General features: G+C 40.1%; 1 protein-coding gene across 1 annotated transcript in view; it reads left to right on the forward strand.

Moving 5' to 3' along the window:
- The window catches only part of TPGS2 (tubulin polyglutamylase complex subunit 2), a 53,949-nt gene extending 35,667 nt beyond the window's left edge, over positions 1 to 18,282 (forward strand). Inside the window, exon 7 of the mRNA XM_033935332.1 lies at positions 17,013 to 18,282. Coding sequence (XP_033791223.1) covers positions 17,013 to 17,240 — 228 coding nt within the window. The 3' untranslated portion in view covers positions 17,241 to 18,282. The remainder of the gene's footprint in view (positions 1 to 17,012) is intronic.
- The last annotated feature ends 2,740 nt before the right edge of the window (positions 18,283 to 21,022 follow it).

The following is a 21,022-nucleotide window of genomic DNA, read 5'->3' on the forward strand; positions in this document are numbered from 1 at the left end:
CCCTTGCAGAAGCCATGTTGACTCGGTTTTAGCTGCCCATTTTTTTCGGTGTGTTCACAGATGCTGTCTTTAATCAGTGCCTCCATCATCTTTCCCGGGACTGAGGTCAGGCTCACCGGCCTGTAGTTTCCTGGGTCGCCCCTTGAGCCCTTCTTGAAGATGGGCGTAACATTTGCTATTTTCCAATCCTCCGGGATCTCTCCGGTTTTTAAGGATAGGTTGTATATCTGTCGAAGTGGCTCCGCTATTTCGTTTTTTAGTTCCTTGAGTACCCTTGGGTGAATGCCATTCGGACCTGGCGATTTGTCGCTCTTTAGTCTGTCTATCTGCCTGAGTACAGCACCAGCCCATCAACCATTCTGCCCACCCCAAACAATGAAGGTATTACCGCAGACATGACCTGGAATCGCTTCGAGAGCCCAGACTGGAACTATTCCTACAGCTATATACTAAATATGCCAAATCAAACTGCCTTCTAGACAATTGCCCTCCCTCCATCATGAAAACAGCCCCCCCTCCTTTCAAAGTAGAGCTCTTCAACTGGATTACCCTCTGCCTGTCCACTGGCTACTTTCCACTGGAACTTGGCCACATCCTCATATCTCCAACCATCAAAAACCCCAAAGAATCACTCTCCACAACCACCAACTACAGACCCATCGCCAACATACCCTTCTTCCTCAAGATTATGGAAGGCCTTGTAAACCAGGACCTCATGTCCTACCTCGATAAATTTAACATCCTTCATGACTCCCAGTCTGGATTCCGCACAAACTACAGCACAGAAACCGTCCTAGCATCTCTAACCGATTACCTCCTCCAACTATTCTCACAGGGAAACAGTGCCCTAATACTCCAGTTTGACCTCCGTAGTGCCTTTGGCCTGCTAGACCATGACATTCTACTCAACTACCTCGATTCCATAGGCATTTCGGGACAGGTACTAACCTGGCTCACAGGCTTCTTAAAAAACCGCACCTACCAAGTACACAACGAGGGAACCTACTCCCACACCTGGTCCAACCCCTGTGGTGTCCCATAAGGCTCCCCCCTATCACCTTCTCTATTCAATATCTACATGACTCCACTGGGACACATGTTATCTGACCGAAAGTTGAAATCCTACATCTACGCAGATAACATCACAATTGTCATCCCCATCTACTCATTCTCGCAAGAAACAGAGCAACTCATCTCATCAGTACTTACTATGGTCGAACACTGGACCACCCAGTCCAAACTGAAACTAAATCCAGAAAAGACCAAACTCTTCCTAGCAAGTCCCAACCACAAATTAACGAATACCACCTTACAACTCAACGGCCTAACTTATCCTATTAACCCCACCATCAAAATCCTTGGAGTCATCCTAGACCGCTGCCTGACCTTCGAAGACCACACCAACACCCAGGTCAAAAAATGCTTTTATACCCTCTGGAAACTCCGTACCATCAAACATTACTTCGACTTCCCCTCCTTCAGATTGCTGGTCCAATCCCTAATCCTAAGCACACTGGATTACTGTAATATAATTTATAGGGGGCGTGGCTTGGACGCGAACGATGACGGTTGGGTGAAGAAACAGCTCCATATAAACAGGCTTAATTTTCAAGAAAAAAACTACAAAAAAAGCAAGATTTTACATTTAAATTAAAGTTTTCCTCTTTAAATCGAGTGGGAGAGAAAGGGGTGCCGTTTTGAGTGAGAGTTGGGAGTTAAAGTGCCGTTTTTCTTTCCGGGAGATGAGGTGTGGTGTGGAGGGATGAGTCCGTCTTGGATATTGCCTGAGGAGACTGATTCAAGGCTTCCTTTCCCCTTTGGCACGATCTGAGTTCGGCGGTGTGAAGCGCCGGAGGAGAGGTTTCCCGAGTGGGATTCTGCGGGCGGTTGCTCGGAGCGCCGCGATTGCTTGGATCGAAAAAAAAAAAATCTGTGCTAGTTGTTATTTGAGAAACGAGGTGTGGAGGGCTGAATCCGTCTCAACTGCTGACAGTGCCGGTAAGATCGGGTCTCCGCTGGCAAAAATAGCAAATCGGGTCCCCCAGATAAAGCCGGCAAGATCGGGTCCCGCTGATAAAGGTGGCAAGATCAGATCCCTGCTGACAGAGCCGGTAAGATCGGGTCTCCGCTGAAAAAAAAAAAAAAAACAGCAAAATCGGCAAGATTGGGTCCCCCTGGCAGAGGCAACAAGATTCACTTTTAAAAATTACCAGGGAATTACCAGTGAAGCCGTGAGGCCAGGGAGGCTTTCCTTCCCCTCCTCTTTAGCACGATCTCTGGCAGAGAGCAAGAGGAAAGATTTCCCGAAGGTGGGGGTTAACAGGCAGTTGCTCGGTGCACCACGACCGCGGCCATCTTGAATCGGAAAAAAAAAAAAAAAAAAAAAAAAAAGAAATTTCTACAAAGTCTGGATCTGCCTAATGACAATGATTAGTTTTTTGAAATGCCTGATGCCTGTTTAAATCAGGGAATGGGCTTTGAAATAGCTGTCCTCTGCTGGAAATGAAGAGAGATCTGCAGTAAAAGCTACTTGGCAACGGTTTTTTTTTTTTTTTTTTTTTTTAACTATTTCCTTGCTGCCAACTTCAAAAATAAACTGAAGGATTACTATAAATGTTAATCTCTCCTGCTATAATTCAAGAGACTCAGATATAAGAGACTATAGGTTTTTGGGCTCTGAGGAAGGTCAAATAAAAGGATTGGTAATTTCTTTGACCTGAAGAAAAGTGACATTGAGACAGTTGTGACAGTTGAGAGACACTGAAATACATATACATCCACATTGAAAGATTAAAGTAAACATATTGGATGGAATATTGCTCTCCTCAGTAAAAGCTGCGATTGGGCTTGTAAGAGGAGAGCTAGAACAAGAAGGCTGCAAATTTTTTCAGGATAGATGCTAACAAGAGTCTGCAATAGAGCCTAAGACAAATAACTTACAGTTGCTTTAAGAATACTGAAAAAAAAAGGGGAGTGGCTTTGTTGAATGGTTGGATAAACGAATAGCTCCTTATAAGCAAATATATTAAAAATATATTAAAAAGAATTACTACCAAATATTTTAAAGAAACTAAAATATATATTGAAATATGACTTCAACTAAACAAAATAAAGCTGACTTAGGAGCTGGAACATCAGGAAGCAATAAGAGGTCGAAACCTGAGCCAGGTACACCCTCTAAAATCCCATTACCAACAGAAAAAAATCTGGATGTTATGGAAGAACTAAGACAAATAAAAGAAATTGTCTTAGATAGTAACAAAAAACTACAAAAAGCAATGGAAGATGCTGCAATCCTAACTAAAAGAGTGGACATTACTGAGAATAGAATTTCAACATTAGAAGATATTACAGAACAATTAAATACAGACATGAATCACAGCAAAATCATATGGAAAGAAATAACAGAGATAAAAAAAAATCTTGAAGACAGCCGGAATCGTGAAAGACGGAATAATTTAAGAATAATCGGATTACCTGAAGGAGTGGAAAAGAATGATCCGATTGCATTTCTTGAAAAATTTCTACCTAAAATACTACCATTGAAATTTAAAACGGAACTGGAAATTGAAAGAGCCCATAGGATTCCAACACAAAGAAATAACACTCAAACAGGTCCAAGAACTTTAATTTTCAAACTTTTAAGACACCAACAAGCAATTGAAATATGCCAATTAGCCAAGGAAATCAAAAATCTTAAATGCCAAGATTCAAAAATATACATTGTCCCGGACTTTGCAAAAGAAACAGCAAAAAAAAGAAAACAATTCTTAGACATGAGACCACAACTAAGATCTCTAGGAGCTAGATTTGGGCTCCTGTACCCGGCAATTATGAAGGTTACCGTTGCTAACAAAACGCAAAACTTTACAGATCCAGAAAAACTACAGGAATTTATAAATCAAACTGAGCAACCTATGACAATCTAAAGAACAATTAATGGGTTCATACTAAAGTCTATTGACGATTAAAGATAGATCAAAACGGAAAGCAATGGAAAAAGAACACACAAGGATCAAATTAAAGACTTAAACAACTTGCAACATTCTCCATAGAAAACAAGAAAACTGAAAAATATAAAAATTATTCAGAATAAATAGAATAAACTGAATGGCAGGAACGTAAATGATTTGAAACACATCTCCGAACTCAAATGACGACGAAGAAATTTTCTTCAACAAACTTAAAAATGTACTGATTGAATCCGAAATTTTGAAAGCAGAGTAATAGTGAGAAAGAAAATCATCCTTCAATCACAAAGAATATTATAAAAAAAAAAAAAAAAAAAAAAAAAAAGATGAAGTGATTGGTTTGTTGTATTTCCGGTTAAAGGTGGTACTTCAGGTTTAATTTTGCGTTTCAGATACATTAAAATGTATTTCAATACGAAATATATGAAAAGAATAAATCTGAAACGCAGATTTTATGTTCTACCACCTGAAAAGAAATGAATAGTAATTGAAATGTTATTAGATATAATTGATTTAATATAATCATTCTTATGGATTTAAAGATATACAAATACAGAAAATAATCTTTCAATACATAAGAATGAAAACTTTTTATTTATTCTTATAATTAATAATAAAATAAAAGAAAATATACAAAAATAGGGGAAAAAATGGTAGTACTTAAGATAATTATTAATAGCTTGTGGGAGTTATCTAAATCTAACCTCAACCTGCGTATCCAAGTTTTCGTAATTAATAAGGGGGGGAAGGGAGGGATAAGAGGGATGGGAGGGAATAAAAGGGAAATATATAAGGAAATCATGGGAATAAAGGAAAAAAGAGAAATGAAATACTTAAAACATTGGGAAAATATACATAATTTAATACCTGAAAATTTAAAAATAAATGGATATTAAAATTATGTCTTTAAATGTTAACGGTCTAAATCATATGATAAAAAGGAAAAAAGCCCTATCATTTTTAAAGAGACAAGATGCTGATATATGCCTTATACAAGAGACCCACCTCTCACATATAGAATCTAAAAAGCTAGAAGGAGGCTGGGTCAAACAGTGTTTTTTCTCACCAGCTATAGGGAAAAAGGCAGGTGTTGCTATTTTAATTAACAAAAAATGCTCTGCTTCATTTAAACTAAAAGCTTCAGATAATCATGGAAGATGGATAATGGTGGAAATGAATATGGGAAATACTACCATGACGTTAATCAATATATACGCCCCTAATTCGAACCAAAATGAATTCTTTAAAACTCTTCAACAACTGATCATACCACTGGCTACTTCAAATCTTATAGTAGCAGGGGACTTCAATGCTGTAATGGATCCTTTATTAGATAAAAACCCAGGTAGAGTTATGAAATCTATGGGACTAGATAATTTGATTCAATCTTGCGATTTAATAGATATATGGAGAATACTTCATTTTGATGGTCGGGAATTTTCTTTCTGTTCTCATGTTCACAATTCTTTTTCAAGAATAGATTATATCTTTACTTCAAAACATCTTGTACATCAAGTGACACAAGCAGCCATTGATCCAATTATTCTATCTGACCATGGTGGAGTGTGGATCAAAATTAAAACTACAGATCAAAATAATAACAGACCAATTTGGAAAATGGATAGTACATTGTTGGTTGACAAAAATTTTTGTGAAAATCTTCTAACAAAAATGAAAGAATTTTTTCAAATAAATGATAAAGATGATATTAACAGAGAAACTCTATGGGATGCCTTTAAGGCAACCATTAGAGGACAAATAATTTCTTATTCGGCTTTTCTAAAAAAACAAATTAAAAAACAATTTTTAATCTTAGAAAAAGAGATTAAAAATTTAGAATCAAAACTTATAGAAAAATGGGAATATTCTATTCAACAAGAATTATTAAAATTAAAAGGTAAATATAATGAAATCTCATCTAAGATGATTAGGAAAGATTTATTTTCTCAACAAACATTGTACTATGGTAATTCAAACAAATCAGGAAGAATATTGGCAAACTATCTTAAAGCGAAAAAAAGAAAAACAAAATTAATAGCAATAAAAGATGAAAATGGAAATACATATACACAAATTGAACCTATTTTAAAACAATTCTTAAAATTCTATAAATCTCTTTATTCTTCCGAAAATTATCTAAATAAAGAAAAAGATGGTTTTGAATTTTTAAAAATGTTAGAGGGTCCAAAAATTCCTGAACATATAAAACGAAGTTTGGAAGAACCAATATCACAAAAAGAAATAGGAACAGCTTTGAAGTCTCTTAGAGTTGGATCCGCTCCAGGTGGTGATGGATATACAGTGGAATTTTATAAAACATTTCAAAACTTTTTATTACCCTATTTATTAAATCTTTATCAATATCAACTCAATAAAGGTTGTATTAAAGGCACTATAGCAGAATCTTTGACTATTGTTTTGCCAAAGTCCAATAAAGATCCCACTTTGGTATCAAACTATAGACCAATATCTTTAATAAATGTAGATGGAAAATTATTAGCAAAAATACTTGCGCTAAGATTAGCTAAAGCTCTCCCCCATATAATAGGTATGCATCAAACAGGATTCGTTGCTCAAAGACATTCATCTCATAATACCAGATTAACATTCCATATGTTATATTTAACAAAGAAAATGAATGAACCTACTTTTGCAATTTCATTAGATGCAGAAAAGGCCTTTGATAGAGTAGAATGGCCTTTTATGTATCAAGCAATGGAATGGTTTGGTATAGGTCCTGGATTTATACAAATGATACAAACAATGTATAGCTCCCCTTCTGCTAGACTATATATTAATAATACGTTTTCAGAAAAATTTAATCTACAGAGAGGAGTTAGACAAGGATGTCCCTTATCCCCTTTGCTGTTTGATATTGTTTTAGAACCCTTAATATTAGCTATCAAACAAGCTAAGGAGATACAGGGTATACCTCATTCAGATAAAGAATATAAGATATCTGCTTACGCAGATGATTTATTACTATATCTGAAGAATCCAGAATCCACCATTCCACATCTACTTGAATTGATTGAGAAATTTGGAAATTTTTCAGGATATAAAATTAATTGGAATAAATCAGAAATTCTTCCACTAAATATACATTGTACAAAAGGTTTATTTGATACATTCCCTTTTGTTTGGAAGGAAGAATATATTAAATACCTTGGAATTTTGATAACAAAAACAGTAGATGAAACAATGAAAATTAATGAAAAATGCTTATTACAAAAAGTAACAGAAATGTGTGAGCAATGGAATCCTTTGCATTTATCTTGGTGGGGAAGAGTACAAACTGTAAAAATGATGATTTTACCGGTAGTATGTTACCAAATGGGGATGATACCAGTTTTCTTTCAAGATTCGTTTTATACAAAAATAAATAGGACTTTGACAAAATTTATATGGCTTAATAAAAAACCAAGAATTGCTCTAGCGTCATTACAAAAACCAATTAAAGAGGGAGGGGTAAATTTTCCCAACTTTTATAGGTATCATCAAGCCTATATCTTACGTCATGGTATGTATTGGATCCTCCCAGAACCCACAGATAATATTCCAGACTGGTTTTGGCTAGAATGGAGGCTTATGTTTCCATTACGTCTTAATCATGTAATTAGTATCAAAATGCCAAGGTTATACAAAGATCATAAAATATTTATGGATACCTGGAAAACTCTAAAATACATAAGTAATCTTACTCAAATTCCAATTAGTAAATCAACCAACCAAACTATATGGCTAAACCCCAAGATCAAAATTGGCGGTTTTAAAGTCATCTGGAAACATTGGATGATAGCAGGCATTCGCACTTTGGATGATGTAATTAAAAATGATAAATTGCTGGAGTTTTCACAATTGCAACAAAAATTTGGTCTCAATAAAACACAATATTTTAAATGGTTGCAATTGAAGCAATCTATTCAGAAAGGGTTCCCTGAATGGAAAGATCTCGCTAAATATCACAGTTTGGAATTCTTATGTTTCCAGATGGACTCAATAGGTCACAAAGCCGCACAGTGGTATAAATTAATATCCGGATATATAAATAAAAAACCAAAAAATGGTCTTAGAGACATTTGGAGCATTGAGATAAAACACCAAATTAGTGCATCTCAATGGCCACGACTTTGGTCTTGGAGGCTAAAATGTACGGTGTCAGCATCTATGAGACAAACTTGGTTTTTTCTTCTTCATAGAGCTTTTTGGACCCCTACTCGTTTACAAAAAATAGATAGTTCAAGATCTAATAGATGCTGGCACTGTCATATTGAAATTGGGACATTAGATCATCTTTTATTCTTTTGTCCATTTATCCTATCATTCTGGAAATCAATTTGGCCCCAAATTAACAGAATGTTAGAAAATCCAGTAGCCTTGACATATGATACTATATTATTTGGAACAACTATGAGAGCAAAAAGCCAAATTTCATCCAGTAATAACAAACTTTTATTTATTTTAACTGGAATTGCAATACAACAAATTACATTCAATTGGAAACAACATGATAGATTGAACTATATGTTCTGGTGGAATTCGGTATGCCACATATATAAAATGGAACTCGCTATTGCAACACACAAAGGATACATGAATAAATTTAAAAAAATATGGGGACCATTAACCGATTTTTGTAAAGAAGGATAATTTTTCCCATAAATAACACTGGAAACATCTGAAGACCGTTAACATGATTTCTCTAATGAACTTTTCCCATGATAAGATAATTGTTAAGAGGGAAATGGGGTGGGTTTTTCAATTTTGATTATTACATACTAAATTAATATTTAAAAAAAATGTACAATAAAATTGATTTATGTATTATTGGTTGGGAAGGAGGGTGGGACAGGGGATTATTATATTAATGTTATACTTGATATTAATATATGAGTTAGTCAAGTGTGTATTTAAGTTTCTATTGAGTTTATTTGTAACACTTGTTGTAACACAAAAAATGAATAAAGATTTAAAACAGTAATATAATTTATATAGGCTCCTACAAGAAAACCATCCAGCGACTGAGACTTATCCAAAACACCGTGGTCCGCCTAATCTTTGGCCTCAAAAAGTCAGACCACATCACCCCTTATTATAGAAAACTGCACTGGCTGCCAATAGAAGCGAGAGTCATCTTCAAATTCGCCTGTCTCAGCTTCAAAACCTTAACTGGCTTATCCCCGATTTATCTGTCTCACCACTTCGTGTTCCCTGGAACCACTCGCACATGTAATGCCAACCTGTTTACCTACCCTTCCCCAAAGGGATGCACCTACAAAAGATTCTTCAATAGAACTCTCTCATACCAAGCTGGCAGATGGACAAACTGCCTGACCACCCTTATCTCATCTGCCCCATCTTACTCATCCTTCAGGAAATCTCTCAAATCTTTCCTCTATGACAAATTTCTAGAACCTCCCCCATCACCAAATAATTAAAGACTACCATCCAATAACTGATACTAGTTGTCTTCCTGACATTCTCCACCCTGCACTGGTTTTGTACACTGCTTTGTTCTTTATAATGCCTCTCGCACTGCCTCTCCACTATATACATATCTCTGCTGTATATGTACTGTCTCCTGTATGGTAAATCTACACTGTTTCTTTGCTGTATAAATACCTTTACTGAATATGTACAGTTCGCATTGTATCTTCGCTGTAAATGTACAGTCTCTTACACTGTAAACCGCTCTGAACTGTTTGTGGTACTGCGGTATATAAAAATAAAGTTATTATTATTATTATTATTACATCTTCTTGGCTTACCTCTATTGCAAGCTATGGGAAAAATTGGGGGAGTCTAAAATTCCCATTTTGGAGGGTCACTGGGACTAGATTTTTGACCCTCAGGGTAACTTCTCTGGTCAATTTTTGGCATCAAAATTATTGCCGCCACAGCCATCTTAGATTTCCCAAATTTATTTTTCAAAAGCCTCACTCTACCTTGAAACCCCTTGATTTTGCTTAAAATTGATAGAGATGGATTCCTCAGGCCTTTCTTAACCCTAAATCAGGCCAGCTATGCACTGGATTGCCAGCTGAGGAGCATCCATGCGCCACATGTCGTTGGTCGTGCGAGGGGGGAAGAATGGGCTTAGCCACCTCTGATACCTCCAGGGCAGGTATTAACGTAGGACAAAAAATACTTGAAAGGTATTAACGTAGAACAAAATCTATTCCAGAGAAAGGAAAAAGGTAAAACCAGGGGTGGTAGACTCAAGAGTAATGTTAGGAAATTCTTCTTTACAAAGAGGGTGGTTGATGCCTGGAATGCGCTCCCGAGGGAGGTGGTAGAGAGGAAAACAGTGGCAGAGTTCAAGAAAGCATGGGATGAATACAGAGTATCTCTAATCAGAAAATAATAGGTATATATAAAAGGAACTATGGCCAATACTGAGCAGACTTGCATGGTCTGTGTCCCATATATGGTCATTCAGTTGAGGATAGGCTGGGATGCTTCAGATGAGCTGGAGTGAGCTTTGACGGAGACTTCAGTATATGGAACCTATGCACAGTACTAGGCAGAGCTCCGGGTTTCTGGCCCAGAAATATCTAAGAAAAAGAACAATTTAAATTAAATTATAGAGAGTCTATGTTTGGTCAGACTGGATGGACCATTCAGGTCTTTATCTGCCATCATTTACTATGTTACTATGTTTTTAGAGAATAGTAACATAGTAAATGATGGCAGATAAAGACCTGAATGGGCCATCCAGTCTACCCAAACATACAGTCTCTATAATTTAATGATTTAAATTCCTTCCTGAGCCTTTAAAATAACACTGCACAACAAAGTTTTTGCTTCCTGAACACTGCTGGGTGTTTCTTATAGAATTTTGGGTGCTGATCATGAATATTACATCAAAAATTACCCATCACGTACCATTTCAGAGAAATCTTCAATTTTGTCGTGATTTTTTCTTATATTTGGATGCAAACAATTTTTTCTCCCATAAGTGTCTTATCAACAACGGTTTGTGCCGCCTGGGTATGTCCATGCATAAAATCTAGCCAGGTTGGAAGCTGTTTTATGGAAGATGACATCCTGGGCATGTCTGGGCAGGTCTGAACGAGCTTGCGCTGTCTCACCATGCTATAATGGTGGCTTCCATACACCGATCCTGCTCATTTGGTTAATATAGATAGTCCGTGTGTGTATATAGTATCAGTATAGTAAAGTATAGTAGTATAGTAGCTGTAGCAATATAACAGTAAGTAAGCTTGATGCTATAGACGTTTTGGTGTCGGGCAATATGTCTCGTCGGTGTCGTAACAGCCGCGACACATTCTGCTATATCTGTGGGGAATATACACTTACGCCTCAGAGACGTTCGATGACTGCCCTTGTAAAGAAAGCCTATCATCTGTATTTTGGCTGCAAAATAGGTGATCAAGACAAGCAATGGGCGCCTCACATTTGCTGTGCGACATGTGCTGTTAGTCTGAGAGCCTGGCTCGGAGGTACTCGAAAGACGATGCCATTTGCTGTTCCGATGATATGGCGAGAACAGAAAGACCATGTGACGGACTGTTATTTCTGTTTGACTAATGTGTCTGGTTTCTCTGCCAAAAACAAGAAGTCAATTGAATATCCTAATCTGCCTTCAGCAATGAGACCCATGCCACATGATGACAGTCTTCCAGTTCCGAAACCACCAGAGGATTGGACCTTAGACGAACCAGATGAAGAAACTGCAGTGCAGGGTTCTAACAGTGACATTGACCCGGATTTTGAACCATCCTCATCAGGCGATCCACATCTGATAACACAGTCCGAATTGAACGATTTGGTCAGAGATTTGGGTCTGTCAAAAGCAAAAGCTGAGCTGCTAGGTTCGAGACTGCAGGAATGGTGTTTGCTATCACCAGGTACGAAAATTTCTGTGTTTCGAGACCGGCATCATGATATAACCAAATTTTTTGCACAAGTCGACAGTCTCTGTTTCTGTTGTGACATTGAAGGATTGTTCTCGGTCTTTGGTTGTGATCACAACCCGGAAGAGTGGCGTCTTTTCATTGATTCGTCAATGTTAAGCCTGAAAGCTGTTCTGTTGCACAATGGCAACGTTTATCCTTCAGTACCTGTTGGCTATGCAGCACATATGAAAGAAACATATGAGAATATGGAAATGTTACTAAAGTATGTCCAGTATACCAGGTATAACTGGAATATCTGTGGAGACCTCAAAGTCGTTGCTCTGTTACTAGGACTGCAGCTTGGCTATACAAAGTACTGCTGTTTCATCTGCGAATGGGACAGCCGAGACAGAGAGTCGCACTATTCTAGAAAGAACTGGCCACTCCGTAAAAAGTTAGTTCCAGGACAGAAAAATGTAGCACATGAATCGCTTGTTGACCCGACAAAGATATTTTTGCCTCCTCTTCACATTAAACTGGGACTCATGAAGAATTTTGTGAAAGCAATGAACAAGGAAGGGGAAGGTTTTCGTTATTTAAGACAGATGTTCCCAAGAATAACTGATGCCAAGATCAAAGAGGGTATTTTTGTTGGCCCCCAGATCAGACATGTTATGAGTGACAAGCGATTTGAAGATCTGTTAGTTGGGCCGGAAAAAATTGGCTGGAAAGCCTTGAAAGACGTTGTTGACAATTTTCTGGGCAATTACAGAGCCCCAAACTACATTCAGCTGGTAGACAAACTTCTCAAAGCATACAAGAGAATGAAGTGCAATATGTCACTCAAGATTCATTTCCTCCATTCACACTTGGACTTCTTCCCCGCAAATCTCGGTGCTGTGAGTGACGAGCACGGTGAAAGGTTTCATCAAGACATAGCTACGATGGAGAAACGATACCAGGGCAATTGGAATCCGTCAATGCTTGCCGACTATTGTTGGATGCTACAACGTGATGCACCAGACACTGAATATAAAAGAAACTCGGGAGCAAAACACTTTTAATTCTGTTTCATTTAGTCGCTTGTGCGAAACGTAAACTTGACTATATATTTTATTGTCAGTAAACATAAAAATGTCTATTTCTCATAGTTCTTACGTGATGCAGTAAAACCAAAACCATATTTGAGCATACCAAGTTGGTACCTGTCATAATCACCAAAAACTTTTCAGGAATCAAGACTTAACCAAAAAATTGTTGTGCAGTGTAATACTTACTTTGTGAAACACTGAAGCATAATTGCTGTGATGTCCAAGAGAGATCAAGATGAGTTCCTACAGGGGTCCTTTGGGCCTCCTGCAAAAGGTTTTACCCCAGTCTTTGTTAGCTTATTGTGTAAAGCATACTTAAATGGCAGTGTTGGCCTGCGCCATCTGTGGCGGCACTAGGGGTTGCAAAACGCTCACAAAGCGCTCTCTCCCCCCCCTCCCTAGCAAAGGAGGATGTGAAAGACCCAGAAAGCCAGTCAGGTAGAGGCTGGGGGGATTCGGGTCTGTTTATATGCCTTTATTGTTCCAGAGTGACCAGTCACTCCTGGGGAACTCTGGTTCTCAGGCTAAGACAGTCAGTCAAGAGGTGGTGGTAGCCCTTGACCAATTGGAGGATCCCACAATGCATCGTATTTTTAAGTCGTATGCACTGTTGGAGATCATTACTGTTTCATTGTGGGATTAAAGTTAGAACCCATGCAGACCCTGGCTACTTAGTGCTCAGTTATGAGCAGTGCCAGGTCTCTAACCATGTTTTTTCTCTCACATCCAGACCTCAAGCTGTTACAGACCCTGTAGATAGCTAAGACAATGGCTAAGCTTTACCCCATAGATCCTGATTTTCAACAGCTCTTTATGTGGCCTAAAGTGGGCTCAGGTTATCAAGCGTATTTATTTACCTAGTGAAGGAGGGGTAATTTTAAAGAATGCGAAGATTGAAGGGTGGTGTTAGTTCTTAGACAATTTGAGACCTTGGCTCTGGGAACTGAGGCTGCAGCGGTGGTCTCCATGGCACATGCTAGATTATGATGGATCCAACAAACAGATGATATCTTATACCCCTAGTTTGTTCTGGCAAGAATGTATTATGTGGCCAATGCGTTTTGACATTAGAATCCTAACCAAGTTGCTTATTTGATTTCCGCCCATAGAATGCTCTGGATCAGACAATGGGCAGGGGGATTCAGCACCTAAAGTCACTTTGAACAGGCTTCCATTTGAGAGCCAGATGCTCTTTGAAGGGCTGGACAAGTTTATGGCCAGTGTGACAGTTCACTGCCTGAAGACCTTACTGGACAGCTGACCTTGGGGGTTCAGTAACAATTGAGCACAGGACAAAAGCGCTCCAACGAAGGCGCGCCGACAATCGCTATGAGCCTTTCGTCTGATGTTTCAGATGATGGAAAAGTCCCTCGAAGGCGGAGCAGTCCAAGTGTTCTCAGACAATGCCATGACAGTAGCACACACAAACTGGCAGGGAGGAATCAGAGGTGCTGCCTTACAGCTGGAGGCCCAGATGTTATTTTGATGGTCAACAGCTCATGTTTTGGCACTCTCAGTAGTTCATATATAGCAAGAATGGAGCATGTAGAAGCTGACTGTCTCAGTCAGTAGACCTTGGATCGGGATCAAGTGGTCATGGATTTCGCAGCCTCAGCAGCAACCAAGAAAGTAGATCGCCTTTGCAACCAATGTTTCAAGTCCAGAAACACCAGATTGGATACTTGGGGGTCACTTGTGACTGGAGGAAAGGCTGTTATAAGTCCAGGCTGGGCAAGCCAGCATCTATTTCCAGATGGATTCACATGGTGATATGATCAGCGTACATTGACTGTGGTAAACAGCAACCAATGTCTTTGAGAGCACATTCCACAAGAAGAGTAGCTTCTTCATGGGCGGAGACCTGGGAGATCCCAACTAAGGAGATTTGCAGAGCTGCTACATGGTCCACACTGCATACCTTTACAAAATTTTATAGAGTGAACATAGCAGCACAAAAGGATGTTGTTTTTGGTCCTCAGTGTTAAGGGCAGGCTCATCTATCCAGGGACTGCTTTGATACATCTCACTTGTCAGGACTCGTATGCTTTGTATAACAGAAGGGAAGATTAGGTACACCCTCGATAATCTTTTTGTTAACAAAGCATGCGAGTCCTGATGCCCCACTCTGTCAGAATAATTAGTCGCCTGCTTAATGACTTGGACAAGTATGTCTGTCCAGAACTGGAGATCTACCATGCCATATTATCATTATAAACAAAATTGAGAGTATGCAAACTCCATAAATGTTAGTGCTGGTTGCACTCAGATAGGGGCTTGGTTGTTCCACCTTGTTTTATATGATATGTTTTGTACAGAGCAGAACAGAAGTGTCTTGTGGGGGAAGTTACTGCGGGTGGGCCATTTGGTCTTTATCTGCCATCATGTTTCTATGTTTCCTTCTTATGTTTCCTATTGTAGTGATTATTGAATGCTTTGGTACAAACTGAAGAGAGGCAGGACAGCCCACTGAGGAAGGAGGTAAAGCTGAAGAAAAAGTATTGATTCCTTCTGCAACAGCTCGCAATTTGGGGGATTCAACTTACTTGTCAGGACTTGTATTCTATGTTAACAGAAGATTATTAAGGTAACTAGTCTTTAAGCCCGTTACATTAACGGGTGCTAGAATAGATGTGTGTGTCTGTCTTTCTTTCTTTCTCTCTCTCCCCTTGGCCGCTGTCTGTCTGTCTATGTTTATTTGTTTTTCTCTCCTTGGACACTGGCTGTCTCTCCTTGGACGCTGCCTGAATGTCTTCCTTTCTGTCTGTCTCAATGGCCCCCTGTGTGTCATTCTTTGTGTCTGTGTCCTTGTGTCATTCCCCTGCCCCCCCCCAGAGCTAAGCTGTCTGCTTCCAGCATACCCCTTCCCCCAAAGCAGCCCCCTTTCCCTCTCCCTGACCCCCTTGTGTCTTCCCCCTCCCCCCCGAGCAAAGCTGTCTACCCCCCAGCACACCTCTCCAACAAAAGCATCCCCCTGTACCTGCAGCACTGGCACGACACTCTTCAGCCAATCGTGAGTGCTCAGAGCGCGACAGGGAGCGGGGCCTGCAGCTTCTTTGGCATCGGTGAGGAAGAAGAGATTGGCCCAACTCTCCGCTATCTGCACTCAGCACAACTCTCCCACCAGAACAGCCCCCTTTCCTGCCTGCTCCATGGCCCTTCTTTTTCCTCTTCTCCTCCCTCCAGTCACCGCTGCCATTCCTATTTAAAACGGCCTGCTGAGGTTCGCGGCCGGCTGTAGCGAACCTCGCAGGCAGCTGTTCACCTCAGTAGCGATCGCGTCAGAGGGAACGTGCTACCACGTGGAGAGCGGCCTGCGAGGTTCGCTACAGCCGGCCGCGAACCTCAGCAGGCCGTTTTAAATAGGAATGGCAGCGGTGACTGGAGGGAGGGGAAGAGCAGGAGCGGTAGCGGTTGTTGCGGGAGGGGGTGAGTCGGAATGGCAGCGGTGACTGGAGGGAGGGGAAGAACAGGAGCGGTAGCGGTTGTTGCGGGAGGGGGTGAGTTGGCGACGTGCAGGCCGCTGTGAACAGGAGCGGCAGCGGCGGCAGGACCATGAGCCCTCCTCCCGCCATCCGCTGCCAGAGCCACTCCTGTCGCCCGATGCAGCTAACTGGCGCATACGCCTCAAGCCGCGGCCCAGGCTGGGGACTCGCGCATGCGCACTCCTGCGGCCACAGACCTACACCGCACAGAACACGCAAATAGGAGTGCGCATGCGCGGCTAGCTCTTTATTATATAGGATTACCTAATCTTTCCTTCCTAAGACTGAAGCTGCTGCTATGTCTGTTAGCACAGGGCTAACCAAAATTTATGCACTGAAAATACAATATCTCATTCATAAGCATTATGCAGTCCTAAAAATGTAATTGCCTGTGGGCTCACTGGGGATAGTTTTGGAAGCTTTGTGGCAACAGCTGGTTCTGGGATGTCTTTCCTCCCATGGAGTTCATACTTTGGCAAAAATTAAGTGGTTAGGTGTGGGAGCCCTACTAATGGCTGACAAGCAACAACTAGGCTTTTCAAGTTCTGATATGTAAGAGCCATGTTTTTTGTCTAATGATGTTATCTTATACTGTGCTATTTATTTCAGCAATGGTTTAATATGTACAAGCCCATCACCTTCAATCCAGTTTTATTGGCTGAAGAGAAGGAAGCATTCCTCAACAAACTAGATCCTAACAAAGTTTTTAAAAGCAAAATCAAGACTCCAGTCATCAAGAAGAAATTGCCAGCCCAAACTGCAGGATCCCAGAAAGGTCACACAAGCACCATCGCTAGCAGGAACTCTTCGTTTCCTGGAAACACAACTAAAAAGTGATCATTTTCAAAGAGCTTTCATTTCAAATTGAACTCCCTGTGCAGCTGAAACACTGTTATGCTCTGCAGTCTAGTAACTGTGGGTTTGAAATGCTAGTTTATTACTTATATAATCTGTTTTAGGTGCAAAATTATATTGCATTTGCATGAAATGGGACCACTCGTATGTTACAGGAACATAGTGCAAATAATTTCACACATGAAGTCTATGCTTAGAAGAGGTTTGGCATGCTGTTGACCTTGTTATCTGTGAGAAAAAAAAGATTCTGGTCTTTAGTCTCCATGGGATTAAAACCAGATTATGCAGAGAAAGAGAGGCTTAGGACTGCAACTTTGAAAACTGAGAGCTTGAAGATCCTATTCTGATAACAATGTACTTCTGACTGCATACATCGGCACTCCAGTTCTGATGGTATCTACTGTGTAGATTCTAAAGGAGTGAAGGAAAGAGAGCAAAAAGCTTTATTGAACTTCTGATTGCTATTATAATTATTTATTTAAACTGCTTTAAACTAAAGTGGGTCACAATGAAACATACACAGTTAAAACAAACTCATGCACATAAAAACTCAAACTATATTACAGTATACATTTAAAAAAAAACCCAACCTAAGCCATTTCACAAAATCTTAAATAGAAAAGAACAACAAATCCAGCATCAGGAACATCTATAATAATAATCCTCTAAGCGTGCATGCGCACTTAGGAGGATGTGGGGACCTGACATGTGCTGTGTCCATCCGTGGCTGTATTCGGCGGCTTACGCACATGCGCCAGCTTGGCGCACCGGACGGCAGGATGAAGGTGGTGCGGAGCAGCTCTGGCAGCAGCTGCCTGTGTTCCTTTGCTCGTGGCAGTTTCCCCTGTTTTCCTCAATGACGGTTGTTTTTTTTATGTGGCGGATTCCCCTGCAAGGAGCCTCTGGTTGTTGAGCTTTACAGCCTGTAGTTGTTGCCGTTCACTGTGGAGTTTTTCACACACCAGTTTCCCCAAATGAAAAAAAAAAAAGGCGGTTACCAAAACTTAAAAAAGGAGCCTGCTTCGGGACCTGCTCCATTTGCCTCCCAAAAAAACCCAAAAACCCAACTCGCCAGTTCCCCCAGCTGATAAGAGGAGCCTGCTGCGGGACCTGCCCCGTGTGTCTCTGAAAAAAAGGGACATGTGAACTTTTTCACTCAGCAGTTTACCCAACTGAAAAAAAACTCAACATTTTCCCCATCTCCCTTAGAAAAAAAAAAAGGAAAACTTATAAGATGAGCCTGCTTGGGGAAGGGAGCTATTTTACTTTATTTTGTGGGAAGGGTGTTTGCTGGGGGAGCGGTTAACTTTCTTGCACAAGCTAAACTTCTCAATTAAGCCTGTTCGAGGAAGGGAAATAGTTTGCTTTAATTTGGGTAAAGTGTGTGTGCTGGGGAGTCAGTGAACGATCTTACATTACTTTAGGTAAAGGGGGGGGGGTTGGGAAGGGAACAATCTTGCTTCTATTTGGGGAGAGGGGTGTAATTTGTTGGGGACAGGAAATGATCTTGGTTTACTTTGGGGGAGAGGTATGAATATTTTGCTTAAATTTGGGAGAAGTGTGGGTGCTGGGGAAGCAGTACTCCTGAAGGAACTGACAGGAGGGGGAGGTAAAAGAAAGGGAGAAGTGCTACTGCTGGACAGGGGGAAGGTAAAAGGAAGGGAGAAGGGCTACTGCTGGACAGGGGGACATGGGAGGTAAAAGGAAGGGAGACAGACAGAAAGACTGACAGACAGCCAGGGAGAGAGACAGACAGAAAGACAGGTTGCAGGGAGACAGACAGACAGACAGTAAGAAAGGGGGCCAGGGAAGAGACAGACAGAAAGAAAGACAGAGACATAGACAGGAGGACAGAGACCGAAAGAAAGAAAGGGGGCAGGGAGAGATAAAAAAAGAAAGAAATGCCTCAGTGACCCATTATGCTAAAAGTCTACACATATATTCTAGCACCCGTTAATGTAACGGGCTTAAAGACTAGCGTATATATAATATTGCTAAAAAATAACAATATACAAGCGGAATATCAAAAAATTATACAACCACCTAAAGATATTCACATAATAAATTCCATTATCAAAGACTAACTAGAACAGATTCCTAAAAAATAAGGAGAAAAGACCTCAGTGTTTCCTGAAAGTAAACTCAGGAAACTACTATGACAAGTACAAAGTTAACATAAGAACATAGGCAGTGCCTCTGCTGGGTCAGACCAGAGGTCCATCATGCCCAGCAGTCCGCTCATGCGGCGGCCCATCAGGTCGAGGACCTGTATAGTAATCCTCTATCTATACCCTTCTATCCCCTTTTCCTTCAGGAAATCATCCAATCCCTTCTTGAACCCCCAAACCGTACTCTGTCCTATCACACCCTCCAGAAGTTCATTCCAGGTGTCCACCACCCTCTGGGTGAAGAAGAACTTCCTAGCATTGGTTCTGAATCTGTCCTCTCTTAACTTTTCCAAATGCCCTCTCGTTCTTGTCATGGAAAACACATCCTCGGTCAGAGAAAAACTCCGTTAAAGTTCAATCGGTGATATTGCATCAAAATAAATATTTTCAAAAAATCTCAATGGAGTTTTTCTCTGACCGAGGATGTGTTTTCTATGACAACCTTGTACTTGTCATAGTAGTTTCCTGAGTTTACGCTCAGGAAACACTGAGGACTTTTCTCCGTATTTTTTAGGAACCTGTTCTAGTTAGTCTCTCATAACGGAATTTATTATGTGAATATCTTTCGGTGGTTGTATATAATATTGCAGCAGAATATTGCAGATGGATATGTTAGCATTATTGAAGTGATTTTAAGTCATAGCCCCTGAAGTTGATATTCCATGAAAGCCTAGATCCAGCATTCATCTTCATCAATAAACTGCAGTCATATGATGCATCAATCTTTGTTGCTCAACCCTGTGGCAATCAGCTGGAAAGCAGGAATTACAGAGCTGGATTTTTCCATTGTATTAGTTTGGCCAGTGTCATTTTATGCATTCATGTTTTGTTTTTGATTATTTTTTTTATAATTCTTTATTGATTTTCCATAAGTGCAATACACGAATATATAACACATAAAACATCAACTTAAGCACATCCAATTACAATTATATATTGTCACCAACCGTCTCAGGACAATGGGCCCTGAGCGGCTGGGACAAGAAAAATTGTGCTCTTGTGAGCTGCGGTGAGCTGCACAAGGAAAAGAGTGGAAGAGAAATACTGCCACACTAGGTAAGTACAGTTTCTTAAATAAAAAACTCAGAATTTATTCTGTCATTTGCAATAAACACAAAGTTTTGACATGGATGATTCTCTGCGTTTGCAAATAGTTCCAAAACAACAGTAAAAAGAAAAAAAACAAAACAGCAAATTGTCCCAAAGTTCAAGTCTTTCTCAACACTTAGGATGTTGGCTTCAGCCCATTCTTATTTCCATGCAATGAAAAAAAAACCATTCAAAACACAGTCTTTGACCCTGACTATTACAGCATTAGTCAGAGCTACGGCTGTGACTATTCCAGCAGCTTGAATACTGGTCAGGCAGTGCGCTTCACGTGGTGACAAACTGCCAAAAAGGCCCACTATCCCACCACTAAATTACGTGAGGTGAACCCCCACTACCTGGGCTGGCTACAGTCCTTTCCTCTCAAAAGAGAAGCACAAAAAAAACCCACATTCAAATAAGTCCTTTAAATCTTCTGGAGCTCTTAGTCTCCTAAAGCTCCTACAGGGCTTAATCATAAACTTGGAAGTCCTTCATACAGTAAGGTCA

This window comes from Geotrypetes seraphini, chromosome 1 (genome assembly GCF_902459505.1).
Source record: "Geotrypetes seraphini chromosome 1, aGeoSer1.1, whole genome shotgun sequence".
Classification (NCBI taxonomy): Eukaryota; Metazoa; Chordata; class Amphibia; order Gymnophiona; family Dermophiidae; genus Geotrypetes; species Geotrypetes seraphini.